The sequence below is a fragment of the Podarcis bocagei genome, assembly GCF_964188305.1.
Source record: "Podarcis bocagei genome assembly, chromosome: 1".
Lineage (NCBI taxonomy): Eukaryota > Metazoa > Chordata > Lepidosauria > Squamata > Lacertidae > Podarcis > Podarcis bocagei.
The window spans coordinates 96796225-96813487 of record NC_138125.1 but is presented as its reverse complement, the minus strand read 5'-3'; the positions used below and the strand labels follow the sequence as shown (position 1 = coordinate 96813487).

Here is a 17263-nt window from a genome sequence, read left to right as displayed (position 1 = left end):
TACCTACATAGCAGCTGCCCATGTTTCTGGTTCAGTGCAGATGATAAGAATTCTGGAGCTTTTCCCCCCGCCCCATGCAAAGTTTTCCATTTCCATAAGTTCATTAGCAACAATTAATGGATGCCAATTGCAAATACGGGAACTGGCAGCTTCAAAGTGGTTGGATTTGCTTACAAAATCCAAGCAGCATCAGCATGCGAAGTCAGGTCACTCTCTAGGGCGCCATAACATTTTCTAATGATAATTACCCTTTACAAATTAGCCGAATATGCAAATTAGCCTAAATGAGCCAATTCAAACATTTCTGGAAAGCCCACATCCCTATTACTCTGTTTATAACCATAGTCATTCCCTCCATTCCTGATGTTTACACTGTGAGTGCCATTGCTTATGTAGCCAAAACACTACTGTCAGAGGGCAAGAAAGGGGTGGGAGGAGGGGGACTGAAAAGTTTGAAGAGGTGCAAAAAGCTTTAGGAAGGGAGAGAGAAGCCCTAAGGGGGATAAGAGCCCAAAACAATCCAATGAGGGCTGCGTATGCTCAGAGACCATGGAATGCTGACTGTCGGAGAGAGGCAGGAAAAACTGGAGAGATGGGATGGAACAGCCACCTCCATGCTGTAACATTTTGCTGCAGATCCCACCGGTGTTCCACTAAACAGCTGCTTTAGAACACTTCCAAGAAGCAAAGGAAATTTCCCCTTACAGCAGCAAAAGCATATTTCTGCTTGGAGAAAGAGGCCAGCCGTGCAGGCTACAGCCTATCACTGTCTCGTAATGAAGCTCCCCTATAGGTGCAGAGCTTTTAACAACACTGCATCATCAGCTTTCCAGTCAGGTGCCCTCCTTGTGTTTTGCACTACAACTCCCATGAGCCCCCACCAGCAAGAGCTAAGCATGATGGAGAGTTATAGTGCCAAACATCTGGAAATACCAGGTTTTCACCAAAATTAATTGAATGCAGAAATGCCCTAACACACCTTACTAATTTAATATTTAAAATCTCTTCATCAAGTAATACATTTGATTGCTGAATATGTAAGCAAGTGTATAGAGACAAGGGATAAAACAAGCACCATTAGCTGTACTGTGGGATAAGTGTTTAATGGTTATTGTATTTGTACTTGTTTAAAAACCAGTAAAATTTTGTTTTAAAATACATATATTTAAAATCTCAGCAGTTAACTGGGAAGCTTGCTGGTCCAGTAAACAAAAGACCAAAACCTAGCTCTCCTCTTGTGCTAGCAGTAAGCCTTGGCAGTTTGACTACCTCACAGGCCAGCCAGAGTATCAACCCAAAAGCTTACTTTTCTTTTTCGTATAACGTGAATCGAATGAGATGTGATTGCTACCTGCTCAACGAATGTTTCAGAAGTTCAGCTGGCTTATGTGGAGCAAAAGTTTACACCCACCCAGCGGACACCTGGTTTGCCACACAACACTGTTATCTTGCATTTATCACTGAATGGCATGGCCTATGGCACTTCCCAATTGGGTAGCAAGCAAGTGTGTTCCAATATGCCCTTTTTATACTTGTATTCCCTCTCAAGTGATCTTAGTGACTCTCCAGAACTGCACATTATTGAACAGGCTCTCCTCATTACAGTGGTGCCCTGCAAGACGAATGCCTCGCAAGACGGAAAACTCGCTAGACGAAAGAGTTTTCCGTTTTGGAGGTGCTTCGCAAAACGAATTTCCTATGGGCTTACTTCGCAAGACGACAATGTCTTGCGAGTTCCTGCTGGTTTTTTTTCCTTCCCCCCCTTTTCTAAGCCGCTAAGCCGCTTATCAGCTGATCCGATCAGCAGATAAGCCGCTAAAAGCCGCTAAAAGCCGCTAAAAGCCGCTAATAGCGCTAATAGTGCTAATCTGCTAATCCGTCAATGGGCTTGCTTCGCAAGACGAAAAAACCGCTAGACGAAGAGACTCTCAGAACGGATTCTTTTTGTCTTGCGAGGCACCACTGTACTCCTCACTAGTTACACTGCTTAAATTTCCAACTGAAGCATCAGTGTAAACGTCGCTGAAAAGATGAGGCAGGCACGGTACGAATAACCAAGCTGTCAGTCATTTAAAATTACAGAATTCCAAGCATAACCTTTTTATTTCGCGGTGGGGGCGGGACGACAGAGGGAATACCCCCATTAGCATTCTGAAGAGAGGTACATGGGGCGCTCGAACCCAATGATTTGAATGTACGTTAAGCACACACACACTGGTCCTCAATAATAGTCAGGTTGCGTACGGAACATCAGGTTTAGCATTTGCTTTTCAGCAGGCTATCCAAACATAATCAGCCAGGATAATGACAAGCACAACGAACGAAGGCCTCAGTCAATCCCAGCCCACTACCAACCTACGCCAGCGGCTTTCAGGGTGCTGTCCTCTGCCAAAATGAGTTTGTCATCATCTTCTAAACTCACGACGAGTTCATTGGTCTAGAAATGGAGGGGGAGGAGGGGATGAAAATAAATACGGAGTAGTAAAATAACATTATACCCTACTAGAAGGCAGGCACCTTCCAGCATGAACAAATTAAATTTAGAGAGATTTAGGAGGGGAGTGAGCAGTCATAAGATGTACCTTAGAGCCATGCGCCTGGTGAAGAATCTTCATTGTATCTGAAAGAGATTGCTTGCTTTGAGATAGGTTTTTTGTTTCTTCTACTGGGCATTTAGCTATAATGCTCCATCTAAGGTCTTGTGCATCACACCATACATTCTTCCCGCACATTTGTTACCTTGCAATATTTTTCTTCTTATTTTGCTTCTCTCAACTAGAATTGGACAGGCAGTACAACATCATCACAATCCTAGAAAATCCCTCCGAATTCAACAGAGACTTGTTCTTTACAAGCTCAAAAATACTAACGGAATCAGCTGTAGAAGGTTTATATACTTAGAAACATGCAATCTAATCTCACATCCATTAAGCCCTGAACACAAACGCCGAGCAGAATCCTTAAGACTACTCAAAAATACAAATAAATTAAAAACCCAGTTTTGACAGTATAGGCTGCAGAATTCAAGCCACAAAATGAATCTGAATTTCCAATCGCAGTTTTGATTAGTAGTTATATGGTTTAAAAGTAAAAACTCACGCACACACAGAAAGCAGGTCCTTTTTTAAACTGTTAATCAGAATTCCAGTAAAATAAAAAGTTGTGTGATACGAGATCATCTTTCTTCCTGATATACAGTTTCCCAATCCAGATTGGAGGCAACCTCAGAACGCATCCCTACGTGATAAACCTCTACTTGCAACAAACATGCTGAATTGTGCATGAAATATAAAAGCTGGTGGTGTTGGCTAAGGACACTCACTGAGGACCTTTTATACCAAACACAGAGAGGCCACATTACAACTGACTTTTTCTTTATCTTTGCAAAGTAAGTGGCAATCACCTATTTAAAGTAATCTCAGTAAAAATATGAAACAACCACCATGTCTTGCAATTGCTATACTGTTGCTGAACGTCCAGCCTACCTATCGGTGTTTTCAGGAAAGTCATACCCTCAAGCTATGAGCAGCATTTTATTTTAAAGTAGGTGTGCTTCAAATGGCTGCTTTTTTCTGAGAATTGCACTCTGGTTTCTTATTATCAATACCTGCTGCTTTTGTAACCATTATTATGTTATGCATTAGCAAAGCAAGGCAAAAGGCAAAATGTTCACAACCAAAAAACCACCCATCCATTAGCTAAACTGCTGTTTTCTTGCCGACAGTTAGTGAAGAACTATAATGGATTGGGTGGGAGAGGGCGAAACCTGTCAGTTTCGGTTCTCAGTTTCTTATTTTTTCAATCTTAAACTCAGTTCTCCAAAATGCTGCAGCAGTTTGCAATTTTTTCATAAAAATTAAGTGCTATGATCATTAAAATTTAGTGCTATTGTTTCATTAAAATTTTAATGCTATTTTCACCTAATGTACACATTTTGCAAGGATTTTTTCCTAATATGGTACTGTATGTTTTGCATGCTGTTTTCACTAATATATTCATTTTTATACACATTTCACCAGCTATGTGCATGTTTGTAAACACTGGTTAGAGAACTTTGTTTCAGAAAATGCAAATTTGATACATTCAGCATTAAAGGCAAACTGAATTCAGTTTCTCCCCCTATCCCAAGACAGGGCTGAACTGCAAAGCACTGCAACTAGTAACCACTACAAATGTCCCCTGTAACTCCTGAGCCAAGCCTAGATCTTCTTGACAACAAGCAAGAGAAACCTGCTGTTTAATTGTTGCTCCCTGAAAGTTGAAAGTTTTCAAAATGTCAGATTCCGAGCTACATATATTATATATACTATATTGCCAAATCAAATATATTTGATTTTGCAGCCCAAATCCTGTTTGTTTTGCTTTAATTTTATATCCGTTTCACAAATTCATACTTAAGCTCTTTCCTGTTTACCTCCAGCCTCATTCCCACTCTCTTCTTATTTACTATGTAAATTCTTTCCGCACGTAAGCCTCACATTCCATGCTTCTTGCTCCTGCTTGGCTACCCCTTCTGACCTCACAATTAGTTGCTGGATATTGAAATGCAGAAGCACGGAGGAAACTGCAATTTCAAAGGATTGTGGGTCATGAGCAGCACTTCAACATGTGAGGCGAGTTTAAAAGGCACTTAAGGAAGATGATAAAAAAATTAATACCCAAAAGACAATGCTGCCAATTAACACCAGCATGAATAATCTGCAGGCTAATACTGAAATGAATTCCAAGATGTACAACTGTTTAATTATTCCATGAAGTAAAGCTTAACCTGTCATGGAACCAAAACTCCCAATTATTTTCCAGCCCAACCTCTACATTCAGCTTCCCCTCACAAAAAACCACAATGAGTATCTAATTAGGTTCCCTCCAGATGTTGCTGAACTACATCTTCCATCATCCCTCACCAAGCTAGCTGAGGCTCACGGGAGTTGTAGTCCAACAACATCCAGAGGGCATCACAGGCTAACCCCGATGCAAATAAACCAATTTAATGGAAGTGCAAGGAAAGATACATACCATATCTATATTTTTTAAAAGGAGGTGGAAGTCCTGCCCTTAATACCACATCTAGGGGAAAAAATGTTGAAAAGGAACATTAACAATTTTCACTTGGATTTAACAAGATGCACACAATGAGTAAAATTCAACACTGCATTCTTCCAGTTGTTCCATCTGTATAAGCATTTCAGCTTTCCAGGTGGAGCAATCATCCCTACTTCCCCTGCACACTCTTTTGAGGGTTCTCCCAAGCCCCCCAGCGCCAGTTTGGGGGGGGCATGGGGAGAAGATGGGGGAAGCCCCATTTCACAAGCAGAAGTTCTTGCCCTGGGCTCCTGCTTTAAGTGAATCCTGCCCACAGTTATTATCTGTTCTTAGAACCAGCAGCACAATCCTATGCATGTCTACTCAAAAATATGTTCATCTGCGTCCAATGGAGCTTACTCCCAAGTAAGTGATCCTGCAGTCCAAGTCATACAAATCAATGGAATCCAAGTTCCAAAAAAAACATGGAAAAGGCTTATAGTGGCACATTAAGTGTACCAAAGGATGTTTGAAATTACAGGTTAAAATCATGCACAATACATCCCAGTATCTGTGAACAGTCATCATAATCCCATGAATTCCATCCACACTATTACAGTGGTACCTCGGGTTAAGTACTTAATTTGTTCCTGAGGTCCGTTCTTAACCCGAAACTGTTCTTAACCTGAAGCACCACTTTAGCTAATGGGACCTCCTGCTGCCGCTGCACCACCGGAGCACAATTTCTGTTCTCCTCCTGAAGCAAAGTTCTTAACCCAAGGTACTATTTCTGGGTTAGTGGAGTCTGTAACCTGAAGCGTATGTAACCTGAAGAATATGTAACCCGAGGTACCACTGTAGATCCATTAACTGCAGGAAGCCTTATATGTGACATGTCTCTGAGAAGCTGAGGGTCCTCTGAAGGATGAGCAACAGAATGGAACCTACGGATGCCTAGAGCGTTGTTCATCCAGGCGATGACATAGTAAAAACATAGGAAGCTGCCTTATACCAAATCAGACCATTGGGTTCATCTATCCTAGTATCATGAACACTGATTGGCTTTCCAGGGGTTCAGGAAGGAGCTTTTCCCAGCACTACCTAGAGATGCCAGGGATTGAACTTGGTACCTTTTGCATGCAAAGCACTAGGCTACAGCTCTTCCCTGGGGCCTATCAGCATGGGGCAGTGTCCCCCCCACTTCCCCCCCGCCACATGTTCCTTGGCACACCAAGAAGCACTAGCCAGCCGTAACAGTTTCTTACCGTTCTTCACAAATTCAATAAACTCTCCGACAGTCTGATCCAGAGTAACATCATGGTACACAACAGGTTTAAAATTACGGTGCTCAAAGGAGCGAACTAGACGAACAGTGACAGTAACGTCTTCCGATGACATGTGAGTTATCCAACAAGTACCTGGAAGGCAAAAAGGTAAAGCAACATAATGAAGGAGCTTGCTTTTGGAAAAAACAAGAGCATAAGGTCCTAGCATTGGGTACAATCAATGTTTCAGTAGCAAAAAACTTCAAGTTCTTTTGTTTATTTGTTTAAGATGTATTCCAGCATTGTACATAAAAGAATTGTACCCAAAATGCATATTGATATCTAACCAGAACTCTCTCTCTCTATACACACACACACACACACACACACACAAAGAGAAGCCCATAGGGGCTAACAATTGGCAGGGTTGTAGTAGACAGCAAAGGGGAATTTAACCCATCCCTGCCCTGTGGAATACTGTATCATTCTTTTGAATCTAGCATTTGCACTGGAAGGATTCCCCTCCGGCACCAATTGAGGATTCTACTCACTTTCAAGTGAACAAAATTTATATACTGCTTGACTGCAATAAAACCTCTAAGCAGTTGACAATATGTAACCTATTGAAACAAATCTAAAATGGTGACTTGCAGGTACTATTGTGTGAATAATATTTAATAAATTTCTATACTGCCCTCCATACTGAGATCACAGGGAGGTTTACAATATAAAACACAAAAATACATAGCATAATAACAAACAAACAAAAAAATACCCCTGCTGTTCAAAAGGCCAGATTGTTTAATCAGTGATTTAGCAAAGTTTTTACAATGTTCATTCTTGTGCCACTTCCAATTTGTTGTAATACGGTTTGTACTTGTAAACAGATGTTTCATTTACTTGCTGTACCTTATTTGCTAGAATATACTATTTTGTCGTTTTAACCATTTAAGTAAAAGGGTGTTTGTTTAAGAATCACATCGGTTGGCCCACCCACTTTTGGTCTGGCACGTTCAGAGCATCATGCAAGCTACATCAATACCACACGGTGGCATAAATAATGTTTAGTAAAAGTCAAGCAGCGCTGTGTCTAACTAAGACACTTAGTTTTTAGCACCATGAGCTGTACATTTGCTCATAATGCACAAATACAAACTTTGTACTCTCCCAGATACTATTTTTCGCTACACACAATGTACCAGGGCACTGGGGTCGGAGCCACCCAACCCAAATCTCCCTGAGTATCACTCCAAACTCTATTTTTATTTTATTTTATTGGTCTCTTGCTCAATGGTGTAGCGGTGCAGGGACGAAGCACCGCCACTTAGCTCAGAGTGGTGAAATCACCTTATGGCGGGCGCTAATATATAAATAATTGCGTCAATCCTCTGCAAAACCACTATAGCGACCAACCAAAGTGTCAAACAGAACGTGGAGCAATTCTGCGCTTGACACCATTCTCATGTCTAGGAAATGTCATTCTTGCTGCTACTGGGAATCCCCGACCAACTCGCACGACGAATCCCGCTCTCCTCATGCTCCCCGTACTTTGCCTCACCGGCGCTCCAGGCAAACGCCTTCCCTCCAAACACGTGGCCCAATCTCAGACAGAGGTCTTCCACTTCCTGGTACTGTACTTAGACGCCGCGTTGCCCCGGCTGCCTCCAGACACAGCCTCGCCTCCTCTGCAAACGCCTTCCACGAACTCGCCAACGACTGGCTGTCGCGAGCACATTTCTCCCGCCCTACTGGCGGAGTTGCGTCGCCCACTGGTCCCTTTATAATTGACGGCAACTTTGTCCATAGAGAGAGCAAAACCCATGGCCGGTTAACACTATATGGGAAATATAGAGATATGGAACTTGTAGAAAGCTTAACCTGCAATCTTATATACATACACGTTCTTGAAACTTAGAGAGGTTTACATAAGTGTTTCATGTTCTCTGCTTTATTTGGGATTTGCACTGTACAGCGGAATCTGTTGCGAGCTGCCCGGAGTTGCTAGGGAAACCCAGCCAGATGAGCGGGGTATAATTTATTGTTGTTGTTGTTGTTGTTGTTGTTGTTGTTGTTGTTGTTGTTGTTGTTGTTGTTGTTATTTATTATTATTATTAACGTTTACATTTGCGTGAAAAGTGTAATCAGAATTTTAAAATGTATTAAAATTGCTTTGCGGTACAGTCCATTCTCCCCATTGTTGCAGGTTGGGGAGAAGGCTGTGGCCAATAGTGGCTTATGACAACCCTGCAGTGTAGCCCACTGTTAATACTGCAAAACGCTCCTTTCGTCGCAGCAAATATTTAATGCGCTGAAGTTGCCTTGAGACACCCACTTCCAACCCAAATCAACCGCTCAGTTTCATATTAAAATAGCATGATTTACGGTCTACGGAGACGGGAACAATCTTTTCCTTTGGCGAGGTGGGGACTACGGCTTGAAGCTGCGCGTTCGGCATTCCTTTTCGACTGCAGGCGCTTCTCTTTTCGGGCGGGCGCCCCCTCGCCTAATTACCGTACGCTTATTATCCAGAGGCCGCCGTCATTAACGTTGATATACTTCCGGTTGTCGACTAGTCTGTTCGAATACTCCATGTGCGGGTCAAGAATGGGGGAAACCGCGCATTGATAGAAATCATGACATTTTCTCAGCATAGTCGGCATCTATCAATTAGGGCAATTTCCATGATTTGAAATTGCTAATCAAGAGTTCTTACCCCAGATAAGAACCGTAGCTATTCTGAGCATGCAGTTTTGCTTAAGAACATAAAAAAGAAACCCCGGCTTGCAAAGTCCACCTATCGTAGCATTACCTCTGCAAACGAAAAAACAAGCCAGCAGGCGCTGGACGGTCCATTAATAATCGCGGCTGCCTGCTTTTTAAAGTTCGAATTAAGCTCAGGATGCATGCACGCGCACGACTTCCGAAAGTCCTTATGTGCAGCCCGCAGCTTCCTCGATAGACATCATCGTTGTTGTTACTTTTCCCCCATCCCCCCCAAAATACTTGCTTACTTTAACCTTAATATGAATCCTTATGTATTTTTATCAGCTTTTGTCATGGGCGTAGCCAAAGGAGGGGCAGCTGCCCCCTGCCCAGATCAAGTAAAACAATAGGAATGCCTGCTTAATTGGCCAATCACGTCGGTTTTTTCGCCCTTAACAAAAGTCCTGCCCTTCCCTAACAAAAATACAGTATTGGCTACGCCCATGGGCCTTTGCCTCACTCGTGAAGAGGGTCTTCAAACAACATAAGGAACCAGGGAAGTGGGTTAGTCTTGCATTTTGGTTATGCGTACATCTGTGGCCACCATTGGAATCAGGCGTTGCCTTTCACCCGTCAGTCCCACCCGCTTGCCGAATCGCAGTGGGAACAAAGGCCGGCCCCCTCTCTTCTGATTGGCCGCGTGAGCTGGGCTGATTCGTGAAATAGAGACTCTGGGGCAAGAAGCTGCAACGGGCGCAGTTCAGCCTTTTGTTGCATCGGGAGGAGGTCACTGCGCGCTTCTGCAACCATGGCACAGGTAAGCCCCCTCCCCTAACGAAAGGGCGCTCTTCCAATACAGGCGCGGCAAGTCTGCTTCTCTTTCGCTAGGCTTTTCTCAGTGTCGGTTTCGATTCTCTTTGCAGCAGTCGGTGGAAGGGTGTACGCACCTCTATTGAGGTCTTGTTCCTGCTTTTTTTCTAGTTGGAAGTGTGTCTTCCGCACTTCTCCCTCTGGCCGCTGCCTAATAAGTTTCTATTTTATCTTGCTCCTGCAAGCACCCACACAAACCCCACCACGCAATATAGGCGGCCCGGAATGAGGGGGGCGGGGTCTCTTTCTTTCCTCGTCCGGGAGGAGGAGGAGAAATGAAGCGCCCTTGTTCTCCCATTGCAGAGCACGCGCTTGTGCCTTGGTAGGCAGTGCGAAGTTCTCCAGGGGCTTATTCCTCTGCAAAGTTGCGGCCAACTCTTAAAAGTAGGTCGCTACTTCTGAAATAATAGCCAGTGATCATTATAAAACCACAAATGTGAAGCGTGTACTAGCCAAGTAAATTCTTAAAAATTCTTCCAAAGCTGTTACTTTGTATCTTCAGTCATGGTGGTTGAAACTTTTCAGAAGCCAGACTTTCAAGATTTTGCACAGTGGGTCTGCAGTCCTTATACATAATAGCTTGAAGCTGAGTTCTTGTTGTTTAGAATTGCTAATACTGTACTGTACAGGCAGCCTTTTCTTCTCTTTCTCTCTCCCCCCCCCCCCGCCCCCAATCTGGAACAGGCACTTTTGCCTAACTGATCTAGTGGTTGAAGGATAGGTGATAAAACCTCAGTTTTTATGGTATGTGAGGCTCTTGTGTGAAAGGATTCCTTAGCATGCTGACTGTGGATGCAACAAGAGAATTTACAAAGTTGGGCCTGGGAAAAGCATGCAAATGCAGCTGGAGATAATGGCCCCTTGTGGCTTCCGCTGCCAAGTGCATGAGCAGCTTGCTCAAGGTATCCGGCAGCACTTGGTGGTGTGTGCAATGTCTGGGTGAAAGTGGCTTGCAGGAACTTGAACTTGAAAAGAAATTGGGCAACATCGGAGGCAGCCCCCGTAAGTCGTGCTGGAACAGTTTTTCTGCCAAGTGTTAGTAAAGCAACTCATTTTGCAACCTTCCACCCTCAGGATAATTATCAAGCTTCAAATCTCCACACTGTTTGCCCAACTAAATTCTCACACTTTGAATCTTATGCATGTTTGTCTGGGAGTAAGTCCAACTAACCTGGTGGGACTTATTTCAAAGTAAACATGTAAAGGACTGTACCACAGTTCATGAAGCTCTAAAAAGTTTGGTGCTAAAATTTATTATGATTTAGATGAATTATGTTTGCCTACATTAAGTGTACTGAACAGCAGTAGATCCCTTAATTTGAATCCTTATTCGAAATAGGCAGAGTTTGAAAAAGCTGCAGAAGAAGTCAAGAAGCTGAAGACCCAACCAACAGATCAAGAAATGCTGGATATCTACAGCCATTACAAGCAGGCCACAGTTGGAGATGTAAATACAGGTATGAGTTAACTTCACACCACATTCAAATCCATGCTTAGGGATTGCTCATTGAGCAATTCTTTCATCCTAATCTGTTGAGTTATTTCATTGAGAATTATAAACTACTATATACTGAAATGTAACGTATCTCACACCAGATAGGTAAAGATCCTATATGCTGTGAGTCCAAATGAGCACCGTAAGTTAAATCTGGGTATATTAACTGCATGTAACACTTGATAGTAAATGTGCTCCCTCAGTACAGAGTAAATGCCCAGGGCAGCCTTTCAATGAGATCAACTTGCTTTTCATTTCAGACTTGCTCGTTTGCTTGAAAGAAACTTGCAATAGCAAGCAATTTACTTAGCTGCTTATAACCTCTTTCAAAATCTGCTTCATACCATAAATAGTTAAAAGCATCAGTTGCTACTGCTTGCATACATAGCATGGAGCTACAGCAAGTCCTGCGATGTGCATAGATTTCATAGAACAGCACATAAATAAGTGGATTAAAAAGTAATATTGCAGCAATCATAACTATAGTTTCAGGTACATCATTTCACATCAAGTCTCCCTATTGAAGTGACCATCACTGGTAACTTCTGCTACAGCAGCTCTTTTGAAATATGTAATAGCTCACATACTTCAAGGAGTGTAGCCAGATTTAGCTGGTTATTATGAAAAAGTAGAAACTTCAAGTGGGATGTAACTTGCAGTAGTGCCTGCAGAAATGTTCTACATTTCAAAGGCCTAGTCAGGACAAGTTGTCCGATCCTTGCAGAGATTCCATGTTCTAAGTGAAGCAATTTACCCAATCCAGTAGTTCAGGGCATTGATTAACTTATTGGTGTCCTAGTCTAACTGACTCTCAAGAGCTTTGGGCTAGGAGCACTTGCAGCTCTGAAAGATACTTGCGACAAAGCTTGCTCTGATTTGCACACAACTCAAAACAAAATGCCTTTTCTGTGAGGGTCCTTGGCATAGAACTTGTGAAACTGCTGCGTGTGAGAATGGCAACTGTAAACTCTGTTCCAGTGGAACTTGTTATGAGTTGGAGCGACTGCCTTTAGAAACTACAACCAGATCCTCTTTACCCCTCTCCACAACCCTTGCCCAGTATTGCAGTACAACAGTTAAGCAGGATATGAATGGGTCTGCTGCTTTGGATGTCTTGCCATGTTGGCACTCCAAGTATCCTATTGGACGAGTGTTCAGAAAGTGAATTCCAAAAGGATAGGTTGGGCCACTTTTAGTTGGCTGGAGCTGAGATAGCAGACTATTGCACAGCTAGACTAGGGTTCGCATAACAGCCTAGTATTACACTTGGGTTTTATCTTTCAAGAGGAGGGTGAAACTATCATATTCGCTAGTCGAGGACAGAAGCACCCATTTGGTATCTTACAACTAAAAGCACACCTATAGAGTCTTCATGTTGCACTGGATAGCACTGTTTGGGGCAGGGGGAGGTTTAATATTTAGATATCCTTTGCAGGAGTATCAATAAGTAGCTGAAGTCAGGTTGGGGTGTCCTGCAAGCAACTATTCAGAAGAGCCCTAAAGATGCTTGGGAAGTTAAAGCCCTTGTATGTCTGCTTCCTTTAACTTTGGTTTTGTTTAAACCTTGGTGCGAGAGCGTCATGCAAACTCAACTTTTGTACTGATCACGAGAATGACTAGTTGCTCTTAGAGGCCATTCTTGTTGCCACAGCTGGTACCCTGATCTACCAACCTACTTGGTGGTTCAGCCTACAGTGGTACCTCGGCTTAAGAACTGAATTCATTCTGGAGGTCCTTTCTTAACCTGAAACTGTTCTTAACCTGAAGCACCACTTTAGCTAATGGGGGCTGCCGCTGCGTGATTTCTGTTCTCATCCTGAAGCAAAGTTCTTAGCCCGAGATACTATTTCTGGGTTAGCAGAGTCTGTAACCTGAAGCATCTGTAACCCGAGGTACCACTGTATTGGGTAACTCCAAACGCAGGGAAGTTAGCTGAAAAGGGAGTCCAGTTTCTGTACGTAAAACTAGATGGAAAGTCTAGGCATTATTCTGCTGTTTCTGTAGCTTGTGTGTGTTTTGGAGGATGGGGAGGGGCGAAAGGCTTGGTAGATGAATAAAGGATAGCATACTGGTTCTTGATAACGGGACCAACCAGAAGACTGACATGAGTGCCTCTGTTTTATTTTGCAACACTGTGGTTACTGATGGACATGCTGCAGGAAGGGGATCTGAAACTCTTGGCTAATTGCCTCCGCTTCCAGTGCCAGCAGTGCAAGGGTCAGGCAGTAGCTTAGCTTCCCTCTGGGATGACAGTGCCAACTAGAGCTAAAGGTCACCCAGGACCTTGCAAGCAGCTGGTTTTCATGAATAGCCCCATTGCCAATCCTGGGGTAAAAATGGCAGTGCTGTGTTTGCATGCAATTCATTCTGAAATGCTAATCGTAGAACCTGAGCACAATACATTCGTTTATGTATGCCCCACCCCTCTCCAGCCACTCCTAAAGCACAGGCACGGAAAGTAGGTCAAAGGGCAATATTTGACCATCCTGAGCTTTCAGGCAAGTCCTTCTGAAAGAGCAGTCAAATACGGACAAACCTACTAGACCAAATGCTGGTGTTCAGTAGATTGCCAAGGAAACAAAGGCTGCTCTGGTATGGTAGCCACTACAGTAGGCCAAGGCACAAATGGTTAACTGGAAGCCAGATGAGAAGTTGCTGCCTCAGAGTTCATTCGATCCTTTGGAGGATGCTGTAATGCAAAATAACATGGTACGATGGAGATTGTTACCAAAAACCCAGAATTTCTTGGAACCAAAAGGAAGAGGCCGTCTGTTCCAGGTGAACATTTCCACAATGGAATCTGCCCCTGTATCTCTGTGTACTATAGAATGGCTAGTTGGGTAGATCAGAGGAGAAGAGAGTGCAAGAATATGGTCTTCCTTATTGCTGAAAAGGATCCTCCTTGTAGATGGAAGTGCAACAACCAATATGGCAGCAGTGGTTCCAAAGTGAGCACCAAGTAACTACCAGAGCTTGCTCCTGAGATGTTCTGTGCATTTTCTGTCCCAGTGAATGGTTGTCTTAAGTGTCCTTGGATATATGTATATATAGAGAGAGAAATCTATCTTTTCGTATCCTCTTTTTCATTTCCAAATGGAATATTGCAACACATATGGCATGCAGTTTGCATGAAAATGTAGGGTGATTCCCTAATGTCAAACTACAAGGCATTGCACCCTGCATGAGATTGAGCAAGTTGCCTACCATTAAAATTAGTTGTGAATTGATGAGTCAGTTTCTGATAGGTGTAGCCAGTATGGGCATATTTGTCTTAAAATCTAGGCTGCCTAACTTGGCAACACAGGCTTCCTACCTTATGGAAGAACAAATATGCAGGCACTTCTGTTGATGTGTTAGTGAGTTGAGTTAGATGATCCAAAGGAAACTTGTTCATCTTAGTTCAGGGGGCTCCACTGTAGGCAATACGGTGCTTATTTTGCCGTCTCTCCAGCACTTGGTTATCCTGGTTCCGAGAATATGGGTTGGCTTTTAGGTTGCACATTAAACCATGTATGCGAAATCATTTTGAACAACGATTAGTAAATACCCTTCATCCAGGAACAAACATGCCATGTTGACTGAACAATCCTTGGATTAAAGCCGTCCTTCGAAAGTTGAGAGGGAGCAACTTTGCTATCGTTAGCAACTCTTCAAGGAAGTACCTCTAGATTAGATATCAACTTTAGAAAAACAGCTAGAATCAGCACACAGCAAAATGTGATCTATCCTAATGAGAACTCAGAGTTAACAAACAACTTACTATACAATGAACAAAAACGTGCAGGAAGTAAATATTCGGCAGGCTTAAAGCTTTTTAACAAGCAGGACTAAACTTCTGTTTCTAGGCTGCAAAAAACAAACAATAAGTAACAAAAGGATGCCAAAATCTATACCCCAACCATGCTGTTGCCTCTTAAATTTAAATGGGAAACTTAAATAAGACTCTGACTGGTCAGGATCGTGATCATCTTTATTTTTAAGAAGTTGCACCTGCAAGTTCATGCAGTTTGCCTTTGTTTGTATACCCAAAGCGATCTCTTGTACTGTAGGGGGAAAGCAAGGCTGTTTCATTACTATGTTAAAATGTCACTGTTTCAGACCGTCCTGGGATGCTTGATTTCAAAGGGAAGGCCAAGTGGGACGCCTGGAATTCCTTGAAAGGTAAGCCTTAAGTGTAACAGCAAATACAACTCAATTGCTATCAAATCACCGGGATGGCTGACTCAACTTAATCTCACCCATAGATCAACATTACTTGCCTTAACTCTAGCAGTTCATTCCTTCAGCTTTATGGCCTTCCTTTAAGCCCTTAGTTTCAGTGTCACAAAAGCTGGCTATACTGCAGCCATTTCATGTTTCCACATGTGCACAGATGTGCTGGAGTCAATGGATGCAGTGAGGGAGGTGGGGGTGAATCTGTGTTGAAACTCCTCCTAGCAGACTGTTTCATCACCTTTAGAATTGCCAAGAGTCGTCTTTTATAGATTCACAGCTCTGTACTTGAGAAGCTAGGAGGTTCCTTTGGCCAAAACACATAACTTGTAAGGTGTACATGGGAGTCAAGGTTGTTTGTTGCTTTCCTTTCCCCACCTTGTCCACTTTAAGGGATCATGATCTCCACCACTTGTTCCAGTTTCAACATACAGCTGGGCCATATTTTAGACTGAATTGACTATTCGTGTTCACAGGCCACTGAAGTAAAGGTTAACCTACCGTACGGTTACGTAACAAATGGGCACAGAGGAGTCCTTGCTTAGGTGACTAGGGCGAGGGAGGGAGGCTGATACCATAGATCTAGCATGGATTGAACACTACTTCATGTTTTATCTCTGCTCACATACATAATCCTTTTTCTCTTTCAGGAATGCCCAAAGAAGATGCAATGAAAGCATATATTAAAAAAGTGGAAGAGCTGAAGGAAAAATATGGAATGCAATAAACCCCTTTCCTGCATGCCTTAAAATGGAATCATGCCTTACTCTACTAACTTAAACTGTGTTACACAGTATGGCAGTGCCAAGACTTGATGCCAGTTTCTATAATTAATAGCTGTGTAAATTTACTTCTAATGGTTTGTATAATAAACACTATCAAATTCACTTGTTGGTACTCTTGTGGATCTCATATCAGGAGGAGTCTATTACTGTGCATGGTACCTGCTCAAGTTGTATAGAGGACCACTAGTATAGAGGCTAGCCTCTGTGTGGCTCTCCAGCGAGGATGGCAGGATACTGTTGAAATATCTGAAGCCAGCCACAGACTGCTTTTAGCTGGAGTCCCATGGCACTTCCTCTCTTTGTCCCTTGGCCAGTCATTAAGAGCTGCTCAAGTGCTTCCAGTGCTGGAGCAGACATTACTTCACAATTCCAAGTCTCTTGCCCATCTCATGCGTGAACAAACACTGTGACACACCACTGGTCAGAAAAGTGGTGAGTTCAATCCACAAAGGCTAAGGAGCCTTGTTCTTGATGTAAGATTGGAAGTGCATTGCAAATATTATTGTAAAACTTGTAGGTGCCAAGCAGAATGATGCCGCACTTACTGTAATTGAACAATGCAGCCAGTGTGGGGCACACCTTCAATAAAAAGGTAAAGGACCCCTGACAGTTAAGTCCAGTCACAGACAACTCTGGGGTTGTGGCGCTCATCTCGCTTTGCAGGCCGAGGGAGCTGGCGTTTGTCCGCAGACAGTTTTTCCCAGTCATGTGGCCAGCATGACTAAGCCACTTCTGGCACAACTGATCACCTAAACCAGAGCAGCGCATGGAAACGCCGTTTACCTTCCCACCAGAGTGGTACCTGTTTATCTACATGCACTTTGATGTTCTTTCGAACTGCTAGGTTAGCAGGAGCTGGGACCGAGCAACAGGAGCTCACCCCGTCCCAGGGATTCGAACCGCCAGCCTTC

General features: G+C 43.1%; 2 protein-coding genes and 1 long non-coding RNA gene across 10 annotated transcripts in view; 1 reads left to right on the top strand and 2 right to left on the bottom strand.

Moving 5' to 3' along the window:
• Positions 1 to 9553, bottom strand: part of LOC308590272 (UPF0538 protein C2orf76 homolog) — a 32189-nt gene extending 22636 nt beyond the window's left edge. For 2 of the 8 annotated variants that reach the window (XM_081200132.1, XM_081200130.1), the window contains exons 1-5: positions 8670 to 9553; positions 6288 to 6440; positions 5017 to 5067; positions 2583 to 2620; positions 2360 to 2437 (exon numbers count right to left, since the gene is read on the bottom strand). In XM_081200132.1, coding sequence (XP_081056258.1) covers positions 2360 to 2437; positions 2583 to 2620; positions 5017 to 5067; positions 6288 to 6440; positions 8670 to 8742 — 393 coding nt within the window. In that variant the 5' untranslated portion in view covers positions 8743 to 9553. The other 6 variants (XM_081200131.1, XM_081200135.1, XM_081200137.1 and 3 more) reach the window with 6 other exon arrangements.
• Positions 9554 to 9666: 113 nt separating this feature from the next.
• Positions 9667 to 16454, top strand: DBI (diazepam binding inhibitor, acyl-CoA binding protein). The gene is made up of 4 exons (XM_081200293.1): positions 9667 to 9807; positions 11200 to 11317; positions 15454 to 15516; positions 16218 to 16454. The coding sequence occupies exons 1-4, from the start codon at positions 9799 to 9801 to the stop codon at positions 16292 to 16294; spliced, it is 267 nt and encodes an 88-aa protein (XP_081056419.1). The 5' UTR covers positions 9667 to 9798; the 3' UTR covers positions 16295 to 16454.
• Positions 11325 to 15447, bottom strand: LOC308590336. Its single transcript, XR_014009751.1, has 3 exons — positions 14796 to 15447; positions 13268 to 14555; positions 11325 to 13056 (listed from the first exon to the last, which is right to left on the bottom strand). It is a non-coding gene; the product is annotated as an uncharacterized lncRNA (long non-coding RNA).
• Positions 16455 to 17263: the final 809 nt, after the last annotated feature.

Bases quoted from the DNA above. Each gene is read 5' to 3' on its own strand.
- DBI (XM_081200293.1), top strand. The intron at 11,318-15,453 runs GTATGAGTTAAC...TCACTGTTTCAG, and splicing joins AGTTGGAGATGTAAATACAG to ACCGTCCTGGGATGCTTGAT. The intron at 15,517-16,217 runs GTAAGCCTTAAG...TTTCTCTTTCAG, and splicing joins CGCCTGGAATTCCTTGAAAG to GAATGCCCAAAGAAGATGCA.